The sequence below is a fragment of the Prenolepis imparis genome, unplaced genomic scaffold (genome assembly GCF_030444845.1).
Source record: "Prenolepis imparis isolate NDT839.2.m4 unplaced genomic scaffold, iyPreImpa1.0 SCAF_11, whole genome shotgun sequence".
Taxonomy (NCBI): domain Eukaryota; kingdom Metazoa; phylum Arthropoda; class Insecta; order Hymenoptera; family Formicidae; genus Prenolepis; species Prenolepis imparis.
In genome coordinates, this window is record NW_028141169.1 from 2,145,258 (window position 1) to 2,160,766 (window position 15,509).

General features: G+C 32.5%; 5 protein-coding genes and 1 long non-coding RNA gene across 13 annotated transcripts in view; 3 read left to right on the plus strand and 3 right to left on the minus strand.

The window, feature by feature from the left end:
- The window catches only part of LOC145943116 (uncharacterized), a 240,043-nt gene extending 239,887 nt beyond the window's left edge, over positions 1 to 156 (minus strand). Inside the window, exon 1 of one of the 2 annotated variants that reach the window (XR_014426481.1) lies at positions 45 to 156. This is a non-coding gene — a long non-coding RNA (uncharacterized LOC145943116). The remainder of the gene's footprint in view (positions 1 to 44) is intronic. The other variant, XR_014426482.1, reaches the window with a different exon arrangement.
- On the plus strand, positions 147 to 3,940 carry LOC145943109 (annexin B11). 5 transcript variants are annotated; one of them, XM_083050490.1, is made up of 9 exons: positions 147 to 289; positions 785 to 841; positions 1,099 to 1,872; positions 2,028 to 2,204; positions 2,290 to 2,494; positions 2,576 to 2,728; positions 2,817 to 2,990; positions 3,076 to 3,257; positions 3,351 to 3,940. In XM_083050490.1, the coding sequence occupies exons 2-9, from the start codon at positions 824 to 826 to the stop codon at positions 3,399 to 3,401; spliced, it is 1,734 nt and encodes a 577-aa protein (XP_082906616.1). In that variant the 5' UTR covers positions 147 to 289; positions 785 to 823; the 3' UTR covers positions 3,402 to 3,940. The 5 variants fall into 5 exon arrangements, with proteins under 5 accessions (XP_082906616.1, XP_082906620.1, XP_082906615.1 ...); XM_083050489.1 differs by having other exon boundaries at positions 237 to 380; XM_083050492.1 differs by lacking the exon at positions 147 to 289 and adding an exon at positions 432 to 461.
- Positions 3,941 to 4,818: 878 nt separating this feature from the next.
- LOC145942737 (pyroglutamyl-peptidase 1) lies at positions 4,819 to 6,068 on the plus strand. Of its 2 annotated transcripts, XM_083049719.1 has the most exons (3): positions 4,819 to 5,508; positions 5,597 to 5,834; positions 5,901 to 6,068. In XM_083049719.1, the coding sequence occupies exons 1-3, from the start codon at positions 5,290 to 5,292 to the stop codon at positions 6,005 to 6,007; spliced, it is 564 nt and encodes a 187-aa protein (XP_082905845.1). In that variant the 5' UTR covers positions 4,819 to 5,289; the 3' UTR covers positions 6,008 to 6,068. The 2 variants fall into 2 exon arrangements, with proteins under 2 accessions (XP_082905845.1, XP_082905844.1); XM_083049718.1 differs by having other exon boundaries at positions 5,597 to 6,068.
- Positions 6,069 to 6,152: 84 nt separating this feature from the next.
- Ints14 (integrator complex subunit 14) lies at positions 6,153 to 8,760 on the minus strand. 2 transcript variants are annotated; one of them, XM_083049716.1, is made up of 7 exons: positions 8,104 to 8,760; positions 7,689 to 8,013; positions 7,496 to 7,588; positions 7,377 to 7,432; positions 7,027 to 7,281; positions 6,621 to 6,950; positions 6,153 to 6,517 (listed from the first exon to the last, which is right to left on the minus strand). In XM_083049716.1, exons 1-7 carry the CDS (start codon positions 8,278 to 8,280, stop codon positions 6,293 to 6,295), a joined length of 1,461 nt encoding a protein of 486 aa, XP_082905842.1. In that variant the 5' UTR covers positions 8,281 to 8,760; the 3' UTR covers positions 6,153 to 6,292. The 2 variants fall into 2 exon arrangements, with proteins under 2 accessions (XP_082905842.1, XP_082905843.1); XM_083049717.1 differs by having other exon boundaries at positions 7,377 to 7,588; positions 8,104 to 8,298.
- Positions 8,761 to 8,914: 154 nt separating this feature from the next.
- Amx (TM2 domain-containing protein 3 almondex) lies at positions 8,915 to 10,472 on the minus strand. The gene is made up of 6 exons (XM_083049450.1): positions 10,331 to 10,472; positions 10,065 to 10,132; positions 9,843 to 9,989; positions 9,621 to 9,742; positions 9,399 to 9,542; positions 8,915 to 9,309 (listed from the first exon to the last, which is right to left on the minus strand). The coding sequence occupies exons 1-6, from the start codon at positions 10,419 to 10,421 to the stop codon at positions 9,174 to 9,176; spliced, it is 708 nt and encodes a 235-aa protein (XP_082905576.1). The 5' UTR covers positions 10,422 to 10,472; the 3' UTR covers positions 8,915 to 9,173.
- Positions 10,473 to 10,588: 116 nt separating this feature from the next.
- LOC145942582 (uncharacterized) lies at positions 10,589 to 15,218 on the plus strand. Its single transcript, XM_083049448.1, has 11 exons — positions 10,589 to 10,721; positions 11,295 to 11,457; positions 11,573 to 12,467; positions 12,545 to 12,787; positions 12,848 to 13,121; positions 13,210 to 13,487; positions 13,574 to 13,717; positions 13,813 to 14,056; positions 14,245 to 14,387; positions 14,500 to 14,635; positions 14,846 to 15,218. Exons 3-11 carry the CDS (start codon positions 11,574 to 11,576, stop codon positions 15,025 to 15,027), a joined length of 2,538 nt encoding a protein of 845 aa, XP_082905574.1. The 5' UTR covers positions 10,589 to 10,721; positions 11,295 to 11,457; position 11,573; the 3' UTR covers positions 15,028 to 15,218.
- The last annotated feature ends 291 nt before the right edge of the window (positions 15,219 to 15,509 follow it).

A 15,509-nucleotide genomic window follows, 5' to 3' on the forward strand; every position in this document is an offset into this window, starting at 1 on the left:
TATGATTTTTCATCATATATAACATATAATTACAGTTCACTTACCTTTTAAATCGCCACATTGTAGTCCGGCATTGATCTCCCTCCATTCATCTCTGCAATGGCGTAGTATACGGGTTTCCCGGAATTTTTAGTGACGTCGTGAGAGTCGGCGCGGAGGCTGAGAGAGAAGTTAGAAGTTATATCTATCTCCTTCCCACTATTGCGCAGTCGTCCTTGTCCTTGCCACTACTACTAGTTTATCTTTACTACGAATCGGCAGTCGGCACCAGTCTCCTCGTATTATTGCGGTACGTCTCAGTTTCGGCGTTTTTTCGATATCCTACATCATACAAATAGAAATTTATAATCAGTAATACGAAATTCAGTGGAAAGCTTTAGGTAAGCAGAAGTGCTGATAAATTATAAGACTCACGTGACATATCATTTATTCTCAGTTTATTGGTGTCTTTCGTAGCGAGAGTACGATATTTTCTGTATATAGGGCGTAACCGATCATCCATTTCAATTTTTTCCTTGAGGTCAACTCGTGACATATGCGACAGATACGTGGCAACTCATGAATAAATAATAATTGCGATATATTTTATTCGCGATAATTTCATTGTTCATTCCATTCTTATAGTATGCTTTTTGCATACATATATTTTAGAATATGCGTCGATTTGTTGCTAAATTGCATATGTCATGCTGTTATTAATGGTGTTAACAAAATGCTGGACAACAGGTTTTGTGATGCAACGTAGCTGGAGAAAGTTTGTAATTTTGTGTTCTTTTATGCGCAGGTTCTTCCATCACAGCAGTTTAATTCTTAAACAGACAAAATGAGTTACGGTTACCAAGTGAGTATATTTAACTTATTACTAAAATTAAAAAGTTTATTTCTAAATTGTATTAATTCTATCTTAAAAAAAAATAAATAAATAAATAAATACTATGCATTATACACAATTATAACCAATTTTCTACTATTGTTTAAAAATATGAATATAACATGAAAAGAAATAAACGTTTTAATTAAAGAAAGCAGATAAATATAAAAAGCTTGTATATGAAAGTGATAAATTTGTTTCTTTATCTATACCTTAATATATCGAAGGGACCACCTGTTCAGTTACCGGGACAAACCCATCCACCAACATCATTTGGGACTCTGTCTGGTGCACCTTCTGCCCCTGATGCTCCGTCTTATCCTCCAAGTGTGGACTTCTCAAATGCACCACCGACATCTTTTGGCATGCCTCAACCATATTCTCAGACAGCTCCTGGTAGCACCGGGATAGCTCCTTATCCTGCACAGCAAATGCCATATCCTCCTCAATCTATGCCCACACCATGTTATTCATCTAATGCAAATTCTAGCCACCCTATGCCACAGCAGCCTAATCCTTATCCACAACAGCCTAATCCTTATTCACAGCAGCCTAATCCTTATTCACAGCAGCCTAATCCTTATCCACAGCAGCCTAATCCTTATTCACAGCAGCCTAATCCTTATTCACAGCAGCCTAATCCTTATCCACAGCAGCCTAAGCCTTATCCACAGCAATCTAATCCTCATCCACAGCAGCCTAAGCCTTATCCACAGCAATCTAATCCTCATCCACAGCAGCCTAATCCTTATCTACAGCAGCAAAATTACAATATGTATCCTAATCTTCAAAAAGCACCAAATGCTAGAGAATATTTTAGCAATATGGCTCCTTCCTCTTATTCTGGACCTAATGCACATGCAACTAATTCGATCCCATACCAAGGCGGAAGCTATCCCAGGGGGCAGGGGGTAGGCTCAATATATCCTTATGCTGCTAATCCACCTACTGCTGCACATGGTGCTACCCCAGCCCCCCGGATAGAGCGATTTACGCCTAAGGTGATTTTAACAATAGCTTAAGACTTTTGAGAAAGTTACAAGTGTGATATTAAACATTTTTTTTTGTCCAAATGTTATCAATGTGGCCAAAAAAGTGCTTAAATTTTGTAAATTATTCGAAATTTGTTAAATTTTTTTCATGATTTTTGTTACAGTCATCTCCCACTGTTACACCTTACGCTAGCTTCGATGCTAGAGCCGATGGAGAAACTTTAAGAAAAGCTATGAAGGGATTTGGAACAGATGAGAAAGCTATTATTCAAGTTCTTGCCAATCGTAATAACTTGCAACGCCAAGAAATTGCATCTCAATTTAAAACTCTTTATGGGAAGGTAAGAAATTTGAGAATTAGAAAAATTGTTCTGCAAAATTGGAGTGTAAAACTACTTAATACTATTATTATATTTTTATTAATAGGATCTAATAAAGGATTTAAAATCTGAGCTATCAGGAAACTTTGAGAAACTTGTTCTTGCTCTAATGACGGCACTACCTCAATATTATGCGAAAGAACTCTGTGATGCGATGTCTGGTCTTGGTACTGATGAGGCAGTACTCATTGAAGTATTGTGTACTATGTCTAATCATGAAATTTCCATCATTAAACAAGCGTACAAAGCAAGTAAGTTAATTGAAAAATATGAAAATTATAAAATAATATTAATATTTTGTGTTTATTTATTGCATTATTTAATAATTATAGTGTATGGAAGAACATTGGAAGATGATTTGATTTCTGATACATCTGGAAATTTCAAACGCTTGATGGTATCATTGTGTTGTGCCAATAGAGATGAATCATTTAACGTAGATCAGGCTGCTGCAATGGAAGATGCTAGACAACTTTTACAAGCTGGTAATTATGCAGGATATTTAAGTATATCCGCTGATATTCCATTTTTTTATTTTAATATCGTGTAAATAATATATCATTAATGTTACAGGGGAGTTGCGTTTTGGTACGGATGAGTCTACTTTTAATGCGATTCTCGTCCAAAGAAGCATGCCACAATTGCGACAGATATTCATAGAATATCATAACGTAACAGGCCATGATATCGAGACTGCGATTGAAAATGAATTTTCTGGCGATATTAAGAAGGGTCTTCTTGCAATTGGTTAGTGTATATTATAAATTATGAATATATATATATAAGAGAATAATATTCCCTGGACTAATTAAAATAAATATTATTTGAACAGTGAAATGCGTCAAAAATAGAGCTAGTTTCTTCGCTGAACAATTATACAAAAGCATGAAAGGCCTTGGTACGGACGATAACCGTCTTATCCGTCTGGTTGTGACACGCTGTGAATTGGATATGGGTGAAATAAAAAATGTGTTTCTCCAAGAGTATGGGGAATCATTGGAAGATTTTATATCTGTGAGTTACGTTAAAATATGCAATATTATATATTAATATATAAATACATTTATATTTGAGATCTAATTTTGCTTTCTTTTTATGTTCTTTCAGGGTGACTGTTCGGGACATTACAAAAAATGCTTATTGGCACTAATATCATAAAATATTTTCCATCGAACAAGTTTCATAAATGAAACTTGGTTCATTGCATTTGTCGTCCATCGTTTTGCAATTACATACAATATATTATCTCTTCTTTTATCTTTTTTTTCAATTTTAATTAAATCTAACAATAATATAGTTTATATGTATTTTAAGGAAAGTATTAACTTTCATTTTTATACAGAGATTAGATTATGAAGAAATTTTGCATTATATATGTCACATGGTATAGGCATTTAGTTTGATAATCTTCTATAAAATAATTTACATTATGAACGTTCCTAAGTATTATAAATGTCTTATATGGAATAGCAACAAAGCAACATGACAAAGTGCTTAACAAAATCGTGCCAATGCATATGTGTTTGACGATGACTCTCAATATATGTATATTGAGAATATTTCTCATAAGAATTAATACATCCTTTGTCATTATGTGGCATTATAACCAAAATATGTATTTTACAGATCTGAAAATAGCCTATAATGCGCGAAAGTTATAAATAAAGAAAGAATATATGAATATTTTTTCTAACATATATGATATATATAATTAACATATAAAATATATTTTATTTTAAAGTTATTCTGTCAAAAGAGAAAAATATAGCTCTATTTTATATATTCTATATTATAAAAAATTATATATAAAAAAAATGTTTATTCAAATTGTTATATATACATATATTGTCCATTTTTCGATTATTGTATTTACTCTATCTATATAAATAAAAATCTTAACCGGTGTATAAGCAAAATAAGATCTCAAACTATCAATGAAATACCATCAAAAATCCACAATCCTAGCAGAATAGGTGTGCGTACGTACATATGTGTAAGTATATTCGTGTCGCATCATATGTGTATATTGGTGTGTAATATATATATATATTTATAGTAAATTTTATATTAAAAAAAAACAATTAAATTGATAACAAATACATACTTGGCAATACTTATTGAAGTTTTATTTCTCATTGGACTTTCTTTCGAAAGAGAATAATTCGAAATGTGCGGAGACGATTGTACGATTCATTCCTGAAACAGAGAAGCAAATCACCGACATTATAAAGGGCAATGTTGGCATGTAATAATAAATGTACACAATACTCACATTGTTTAAACACTTTATAAGACATTCTCGATAACTTTTTTCAAACGAGGAAATGAATTTTAACACAATAATTGTGAGAACTGTGTGGAGCACAACTTGAGTCTGCGAATCTCCGTTGCGATTTGCGATGCGTTTAATCGCGATCGACCGCGATTCAATATTGCGATTCTCGAAGTATCGAAGTATCGCAATGGCGGCAATTTCGAAATATCGAAATATAATTGCAATAATTTAGTATATTCGTTTTGACATCTTTGTCACAATTAATAAAATATACTCTCAGTCACATATAAAACAATAAGATTTTTTCTTTTCCCCCGATCATTTTCGAATTTTCATCGCTATGACAAATATACTGGGTGTCCCATTTTAAAGGACCTACTCAAATATCTCAGAAACACTGGGACACCTGGTATATGAAAAAGTGAAGAGATTATTTACATTTCATTATAGGTTATGATGTGAATAAATTTGATACCGTTTATCGCGTATCCTATGCGTGATTCTTTTATATTTTTCTAAAATTTGCCTCATTATTATCAAGCAAAGTTTCATCAGTTATTCTTCAGTTGAAACTATCCTCGTTCTGAACTTTCTTAAATTAATAAATCATTCGTATTTGCCATCATATATCAGTCTTGTGATAACAAGACTGATAAACTGATAAAAAAATTTCTAAGCATTATATACATACATTGTATATATATCTCAATTATATGTGCAATCTCGTCGAGTTAATTAATAGCACTCACGGGATTCGAATTTATTCGCAAAATGAGTGTCGATTCTGGGTGCACAATTTTAGTTACCGGTTTTGGTCCATTTAATAACCATGTGATAAATGCTAGTTGGGAAGCGGTGAAGGAATTGCAAAAATTGTGGATAGATTCTAAAGAGTTTTCTCACATTAAATTAATTACCAAAAAAATTCCAGTATCGTACAGTGACGTATCCACTCAAATTCCTCAACTTTGGAAGAAATGCAATCCTACAGTAAGCAGCGTATTTTATATATGATTCTTCTGATATTTATGAATTATCCAATTTTCCAGTACATTTCTGTCAAATTTCATTGTTTCAGATTATCCTACATGTAGGTGTATCGCACAAAGCTGAATCTTTGACGATAGAGTATCAGGCTTGCAGCAATGGCTATAATAGATTTGACATAAACAAAATATGTCCTGATGAAACAAATATCGAGTGTAACATCTTGGAAACTGGCATAGATGTCAAAGAACTTTGCGATCATGTGAATAAAAATTATGAGGAACATAAATGTAAAGCTTGCCTCTCGGAGGATGCTGGCAGATATCTATGTGAATATATATTTTATCAATCTCTTGCTATTGAATCGTCAAAAACACTATTTGTACACGTTCCAGATTTTGACAAGTATTCCAGTATACAAACTGCTAAAGGCTTATATGATATTTTATGTTATTTAATAAGAAATTTAAAGAATAGCTATAATCTTATTTCTAATCTATAAGTATCCTCTTTGTCAATAATTATTATGTGTAACAAAACTAAAATTTTATGAAAACCTATAACCTATGATTTATGTTTTCTTATATATGCGTGATATAGTTGATACATGCTTAAAAATGAAGAAAATTAACACAAGAAAAATATAAAATAAAAATGTGATATATGTTATATATTATATAGGATGATTTAAAATTAAAATAAATAAAAATTTTATTTTGTTGTAAATAAATGTGTCTAATATGTTTGAAGCAAATATAATAACACACCAGTTACTGTATATTACAACTTATGATCCAGGTTGAAATTTTGTCCGTGCAGGTGGAATATTATATCTGAGTTCAAGGAATTCTGGTTTTCTGATCATTGATGCAACGTGCCCCATTTGAATTGTACAGTCTGGATTCAGATTCGGTGGTAACAATGTGCATTCTCGCTCTAAGATGCAGGCTAAGCCTTCTAATAATTCGATAAAGCCTATTGATGCTGCTGCACGCCGTAATCTGTTTACCTCCTGTGTGATCATATAAGATAATTATTTCAAAATCATTATCATTCAAATTATCATTACAAAATATCTTCTTTCTTTTAGTGTGTATTTATAATTTAGTATTTACCTTATAAAAGTTTTGTGTCTTCTCCGGTAATTTTCTCGCGTGTCTTAATATTTTCTGAATATCCGATTGTAAGCCGACCTGGCGAATCCACGAAGGAGCATTTTGTGTATAACTTCTTTTTTCAGCTGGTCTCACTGGAAAACTGACTGGAGAACTTTTAGCCGCATCTAATGGGCCTAAATTGTTGAAATTACCTAACCATGGTACAATATCGGATCCTGGTTCTAATACTGTTAACATTAAGTTAGACTTCTTCTTAGTGTCTGCCCAAGAATATATAAATCCATACCATTCGTTGTTCAATAAACAAAGGGCGGCCATATTTTCTACCTGCAAAATATATTAATTCTATTAGTTCACAACTGCAATAAAAAAAACAATTGTTAGACTTTTAAAGATTTATTACCTTTAATGCTCCATGAAGCAATACACAAAAAGATGGCATTTTTCCCTCGTCTCCATTTTCATCGGTATCTGAATCCTCTTCTAACGATATACCTTGCATATTTGAAGTTTTTTCTGTTGCCAGTGGTAATACCAAATGTCTAGAAATGGAACTTGGACTACCAACATCTCCAACAGATATAAATCCACATATTTCTATAGTTTTCGATATTACCAGACCAGGGACTAATTCAAAATCTGTCTTCTTCGTATAAGGCTAAAACATGTATAAGAAATAATGTTTATATAATTGTTCATGATAATTTATAGTGTGATAATTTATATACTCTCTTATATAATACTTGTTATTACCATAGGAGCTGGTGATAATAAAATACGAGAGCCTAAATGGCCACACTTTAAATATCCTTGAAAAGAAACATAATTTGTTTCAGCCAGTTTTTGAAAACAAGCTGCGACAGAATATTTACCAAGTGGTGATTCTGGAACTAGAACAATGCTGTCATTACCAGCTAAATCAACTAAACGTTGATAGAGAGGTAAACCAGCCTGTAAACTAGGATCTGAAAATATAGAATAAGTAAATTATAAGATATAACTGAGTATATAAATATATTCAAATATAAAAAACATATACAAAAAGTATGTAAACTTTTAACCTACCCTGTTGTGATCCAATGCACACTATACTTAATTTTCCTGGATATGGGAAAGGTAATGGAAAGGGATTTATATCTCGCGTGACATTTAAAGAATTTAAAGAATCGCCCAAGGACATCAGTCCTATGCCAGGATTGCCGTCTGTAATTAGAATCACTTGGCAAGCAGTAGCATTGCCCCATTCTGCCATAATTACATTGTTGACACCGTGCAGTGCTCCTTCGATACATGTCTTGTCCCATTCCTCGATAGTTTGTAGCTTTGCACGTATACTGTCATAGTCACGTGTGAAAGGACAAACCATTTCGTACAATGATGAAAATACAACCTGAAAGTTGTAATGTATTTACAGATATATTGATACATCTACTTGCTCCTGAAAAAATGTTATCTCAATATCGCATTAATCTGTTCTTACCAGTGATACAAATTCCAGCTTCGAATTAACTTGTAAGTAATGTAACAAAGCATTTATACCATGCACCGCTAAATGGTGTCGCGTCAATGGTTCATTTTGCAAATTATCATTCGTCCCATTTGTTAATACAGGTCTCCTCATCGACAAGGAGACGTCTAATGCTATAACTGTAGGCATCTTGACCCAAACACCAAAGCTTCAATAAGATCGATTAAATACCAAATACACTTGTGAAAAATCACATTATATTGTATAATATATTTATTGGCCCAAATATATATAGCTTTTAAATCTATATTCTCATAACTCTTCTGTAAGCTCTTCGATATATTTCACAAAGAGCATAGGTTATGTAGAGATTCACGATGTGTGTTAAAGTTTGCTGTATATTAATTAATTAATTTGTTCTCTCTGTAAAGAGCAAACTTGCTTCGTTTTAAATAATTAGCGATTTTGTGTATCGCTTCTACATAATGTTAATATATTTCTTAACACTGTCATTCACCGGTATTGTCTATATATGTAGTGTGTGTACTACCGCAATGATGTAAGAAATGTGCATCTCTATACATACACATACATAACTATTGTTACTAATCGAATATTTACATTTTTTTACAACACGAATTACACAATCCACAATCTCTGACAGCATATTTGTATGATCTCTCTATAACACAATATTTTATAAATTATAATTCTCTCTATTGATAAATACTTATTGTTAGTATATAAGAAGACCCCATTTCATATGTGATTTATTTATTTATTATTTATTTATTATATATATATTTTAATTATAGAAATTGAATCTGTTCAAAAAAATATTTTGCTCTTATTCCTTTTCTTTACATTTTACATAATTGTTTGAATGTATATAGTAATACAATAAATCGCGTTTATAAACACCACATATATCATTAACTGTTATCGTTTAGAATTAATTAATTTACAATCAATAGATATAACATATTTCTGTACTTTATAAGAAACTATTTTACATAAGAATTGCAATAAATTATAATAAAATTAGAATTTAATTTTTCTAATTAACAATATCCATAAACAATTTAAATGTACAAAGAACCATCAGCAGGACCTAAATATCTCATAGAAATTAATATCACATCGATCAAGGTCCATACACCTAGTCCACCAAAACTGAAAAGCTTGCCAATACCTTCTTGCCAGTGTCCCAAATAAAATCTGTAACATTTAATAAACATTTTGTTAATAAATTATATTTAATCAATTATTTATATTTTAGATAATACTTTTTTGCAAGATCAATGTACCTATCAGCACCAAATCCTCCAAGAGTAATGCTCAATATCAGAGCTGTAGACCATCGATACCCAATTGTCCAGTTGCAAGGCAAGTTTTTCATAAACTTTCGTCTGCCCAGACACAGTATGTCATTATTTACTGTACAATTTGTTCTACAACAAAAATATATAACTGTTAGTATTGTTAATATTGTAATCAATATATGAATAATGAAACTGATTAATACAAACCTATAATATTGCTGCGGAGATGCTACTGAGCTGCAGGAATTTTTTTGATGGCACTGATGTTCCCAGTGATCAGTTTGATAACAATAACGACACATGTATGTCTTTGAAAAAGACCTATTGCCCTATTAAAAAATTAAGGATTTAATTATAATTTAATAGATACCAATTATATCTCAATATATTACATAATTCTAAACTTCTCTAACAATAAATTTTACATACTATGCAATCAACATGTTCCATAACAGAACAGTGTGCAATATAAATAGCACCATATACACAATTATAACTTAAATTGCACTTCAGACATTCTCCGCTCAATTCAGTACAAGATATTCCACTCGGACCACACAGACCAGTAATTTCCTCCTGTAATTTAACAATTCGATTCATATTTGTCGCTGTACAAAATTATCAGTTGAAATTATATATAAAATATCTCACCTTTTTACTATTGTAAGCTGGTGTAGTATTTGTATTAGCTTCTTTTACAGTAAAGGTGCTCAGGGTCTCTACAACAATTAGCATATAAAATATTAATATACATGTATGAAAAAATATATATTTTAGCGTACTAATATATTAATATATTCGATATATCTCTGATAACAATTTTTGCATTTATACCGACTAAATTTTAAAATTCACATGAATTGTCATTTTGTATCAATGCCAATGCTCGATGCAAACGATTGACAAGTTTTACTCACCATGACCTATGTGCGCTTCCTCGGCGGAGGTTGACAGAAGCGCTATAAAGAGAAATATCACATTCCTCGAATTGATTCGAACGATGTTCATCCTGTGCGAGGATTCGTTTCACCAGGTACTGGGTATTTTTCCACAAAAACTCGTCGCATATGTATCTCAATTCTCGAGTTTATTCGTACACATAAATACACAATATCAAGAGACGCGGTAGCGTCTCGCATCGAGCAGACATACACACACTTGGCGTCATCGGCTGTCATCGATACATTTGACAGGACGAGAGTATTTCGAAGTCATCTCTCTCATCGCGACCGAACGCAATTGTCTTACTTTTTACTATTTTTTGTATTGTGCTCCGCATAGGATATCATCTATGAACGCTGATGCAAAGTAAACATACGTACATAAGTATGAACGTGTGCTAATAGGAGGAACAACATGGTGTAACCAATTAGATTCGCTATCTCGTTCATCCTATATACATATATTTGACTTTATTATTTCTGCTCGATACCTTATTTGTATAAATTCCTTCAGAATTTTTTTTAGCGATATTAATAATTTTGAATGTATATATAGAGAAATATATATGACAAACATTATGATGAATAAATATCGACACGTTTCTATTTCGATATAAGTCACGACAGAATTTACTCGCGAATTTACGAATAATCACTTTTCTAAAAATAAAACGGAACAAGAAAATGGAAAGTAATAGACGAATGAGATTAGAAAGGAAAAAAAAAAAAAAAACGATAGTGAAGTTTCGCGTGTATGTAGTATGTACGCTCGTTTCCGACAATCAGCTGACTTCCGGTACTAATACAAGACGTTAGAAATGTTAGCAAGGTGTTTCGATAGTTTCGTTTGACGGAGAAGTGGTTTCTTTTTCGGGAAAGAGAAATATATCTCTGTTTTGCGAAATTCGCGCGAGTTGTGCGCTTTTTCCCCTCTGTTTAGCCTAGTTACGGCCGGAAGAAAGTGATGTAAATCTCCGCCTAACCACGCAGCTGAGGCATATTTTTTTCTTTTCAAAGCTTCGCAATTTCGAAAAGAACATCGCAGAGTTTCTGTCGTCACCGTTACTCGATTTTTAGCGGGTAATTTTGTATCGCGCCACATGGTAAGCGTGATTTTATGACCGCCAATATAATCGATAAGAAAAATAATAGATTTCCTTCGTTGTGAGAAAAATACTCGTTGAGACTGTCCTCATGATTGTGTGTTTTTGTTTGTAGGATGCTGTGTAATGCAATTGCCGCTAGTCTCATCGTCGAGAATAATATGAATTCAGAGGAGAACGATGGAAATAATCAGGGTTGTAAAGCAGAGGTCAAAATGGATGGAGTCAGTTTGAAGAATGATAATCAATCCATGGACCAGGCCGCTATGATGTCTAAAGTGCAGTTGGAGAACAGAACTGCTGTGGAAGAGTTGAGGTTAAATAATAACAGCAACGACATCAAGCTTGTGTTACCATCTGTCAAAACATCTGTCATGTTTTCCAACGGAACAAAGTCCGTGCAAGCTCCCATGTCTGATTGTGCCAATTCCTTGGAACAGAATGTTTCTCAAGACATGTCGAACGTGAACATATCTTCCATGTTTACGAGCACCGCCAACATCAAGCCTCAAACTGCAAACACCAATGCTGTCAATTGTCAATTGAAGCTTAAGACTGTCACGAATGCAAGCGCATTGAATCTGCCTAAGTCTCAAATGCATTTGAATCTATCTTCCACTCAAGTGAATACACATCTTAATCATAACTTAGCATCGACTGTTCTTAATTCTACTGCAACCACCAGTGCTATGTTACATTCAAGTGTATCTATGTTAAATGCACCATTAATGCCTCCTAATTTATCAACGAGTAAACCAAATGATGACATAGACATGAAAAACAATGTGGATTATGTATCTGCCATAGAGAAATGTCCTTCTAAAGTTTCTTGCAGTTCAGATTCTAGTCCAGAGGCTGACTGTTCCTGGACATCAAAGTCCTATGGATCTAAACGTATATTGAATAATATAGGTGGTAGTATAGGTTCAACGAGTCAAGGAACTTGCTGTTTTTTAAGACCTAATATCAATGGCAGCAGAGAAGTTGCTGGACCCAGTGGAATACAGAGAGTAGGTTTTTATATCGTGGATTGTATAGTCAAGTGTTTGTATTGTGTGCCTAAAATTTAAATTTTTCATATTTTTAGGTTTCACAGGTGGAACGAATGGATTCTAGTTCTGGAAACGAGGGGGACATGTCTGATGGAGAAGACTATTGTATTTATACTTATAAGGGGAATGATGATGTAATCCATTTAGATCAACAGGAAGAATTACATCAAGGTCATGTAGAAAATCACGAAGCAGAGGGACAGAATCACAGTGGTAGATCGAGTCCAGAGATGGATTTTCTGGAAATGGATTTTGATCCTGGGCCTTCTTGTGAACAGGTAAGTTATTCGCTATAATATAAGATTGAGTCAGAGTAACAGTTTCTTCCTTCTTTACAGGATACTGGAGATAGCGATTTGGCCTCTATAAATGAAGACATACAGAATATAGCGTTAGATAATATAGAATCAGATCCTGTATTAAACGATTTAAGCAGTGGAAAAGTTGTGTCTAGACAAGGCTTGCTATCTATGCCGCAGACTTCGAAACAAAGTACACAGAATGTTAATCATACGAATTTTCAGCAATGTGCAAGTAATCAATCCACAATAGAACAGAGTACGAAACCAACTTATTCCGCTCCATGGATGCCTAGTACTAGTGCTGGAACTGGTATGATTTCGCGATTATTATCTTGTTCTGTAATATAAGTTATAATTGTATTATTACATATTTCACACACATTATGTTGAATTTACAGGAAGATGGGATAGTGCGTCACTCTATCGTAATACGGGTTGTCCATTACGCGAATCTTATGGTTATCATAACACGAGTGGTGACCTTATATCACCTGGTGATAATAGAGATTCGGATTCTGAATTATGGGTCGAGCCCTCGTCAACGTCTGTTTCGGACAATTCCACTTTGAACGCCAGAAGAGTTAATCTTAGTTCTACACTTTACCATAGAATGATGGCTAAGAAACTAATGCTCAATAAGCAAGCTGCATTTAATCAAAGTGGTGATTCTAATCTGGTAAATATATATATTATGAAAAATAATAGGTTTTTTTTATTAAGTCAAAGAATATATGTTAAATTTTAAACGATGATTAAATATAGGAAAACGAACTGTGTAATGAACGGTTGGATGGACTACCACCAGTTGAAAAAGTAATGCTGTGGAGTGAGCAAGAGGCTACAATGAAACAAGTAACGCAAATTGGTACCTCTGCTTGTGGTGCTACATCTGCAATTAATGCTTTGGTACATATTGAATATATGCAGAAATTATATAAAACATGCAAATTTCTATACAATTCGATCACATTTGTTCACACGCGTGTATCATCTGTTTTTAGCTGGCCTTAAATGTATCATTTTCCTTGGAAGTATTAGTAAAAGGTGTAAATACAAGGTTGAGAGAATTGGGTGTGCCGTTACCGAGATACCTTGTCAGTCGATCGGTAGCGGGAGCAACTCATAAAGATTTAGCGCGAGGAATATCGTTGTCCACAAATGGCGCAGCTGTAACAAAGTTCTTCGCATTTTATCCAGAGAGAAAAGTGTCATTATCTCATTGGTTACATTATTGGATTTCCAGAGGTGAGAAACATTAAAATTAAACATTAAACATTAAAAATTAAAATGAAACATTAAAACATTAGAAATATTAAAAAAGAAAATAAAAGATTAAATATATTATTTCTAAAGAGATAAAGAATATGATTTTAATAGTATCGAAAAAAATATAATAAATCTCAGGATACAAATATTTTGTTTCCACATTTCAGGTGCTGCACCAATTGCAACGTTGAATTTACAGCATTGTGGAGAAGGTTGCGACATACCAGATGCATGGCATCATCAAATGATATTTGGCGTAGGACCGGCTGGCATATATTTAACAAATCCTCTTGAATGTTTGCCTGAACAGGTTCGTATAATTGATTGACGCAAATATTTATTGCACGCTAAAGTTATTGTTTAGCCACGATATTGGTTTGACTAGAATCTTATTTATATACTTTTTTTAAACGTGATTTTAGCTCCTGTGGCATCAATTAGTTAGCCCCAGTATTCTGTTAATACGAAAAGCAGATGTTCTAGCACATTGGAACGCAAATACAGATCTAACGTCACTTGCGACAATGGATCAGAAATGGCGAAAACTTAATGTGCTTGGTATGTTATATGCATTTTTTTTTATATATATTGTTTCTATATTTATGATTGTAAAATAACTTTAATGAAATATTGTAATATAATAATATATAATAATTATATAAATAATTATTATATATAATTATATTATATATTAATAATTATTATATAATTATATTATATATTAATAATTATTATATAATTATATAATAATATAATTTTTGGCAACAGGGCAAGTTGTAAATATGGTGCGTGAATCAATGAGCCAAAGGCAACAACCTAATAACACGACTACCGGAATGACTCACATTCGCATCCCGGCGTCTTATCAAGCAGGCATTACGTTGGTCATGTGTGCAGATTCTGCCGCAGCCACCGAGTTATTACATGCAGAACAACTACCATTACTCTAGTCCTATTGATCAAAATTAATAAAACGGACTGGCCCACTTGATTTATAATACATTTTATTAACAGGCTAATACAATGCCCTTATTCATAGATCATTTATGTACTATGTAAAAACCAACAGGCTAGAAATAATTTACATTTTTGACACAGAACGTGTTTGTATTCAAAGAGAATATTATCGATTAAAATATATTTCAATATAATATTTCTGTTTATATGCAGTTATATTAATTGTGATATTATATATATTATATATATATATATATATATAATATACATATATAATATATATATATATAAAGCTACAGAGATTAAATTTTCATGTAGTTGCAAGCAGGTTTACATTGATAGTGTTTAGATTATATATATATATATTATTTCTACAAAGAAAAAAAGATATAATTTGATTTTCCAGTGCTCGCACGTTTTTTTTTTCTTTTCTTTTTCTTAATAAAAATGTACATATATAGTCAATAATGACTAG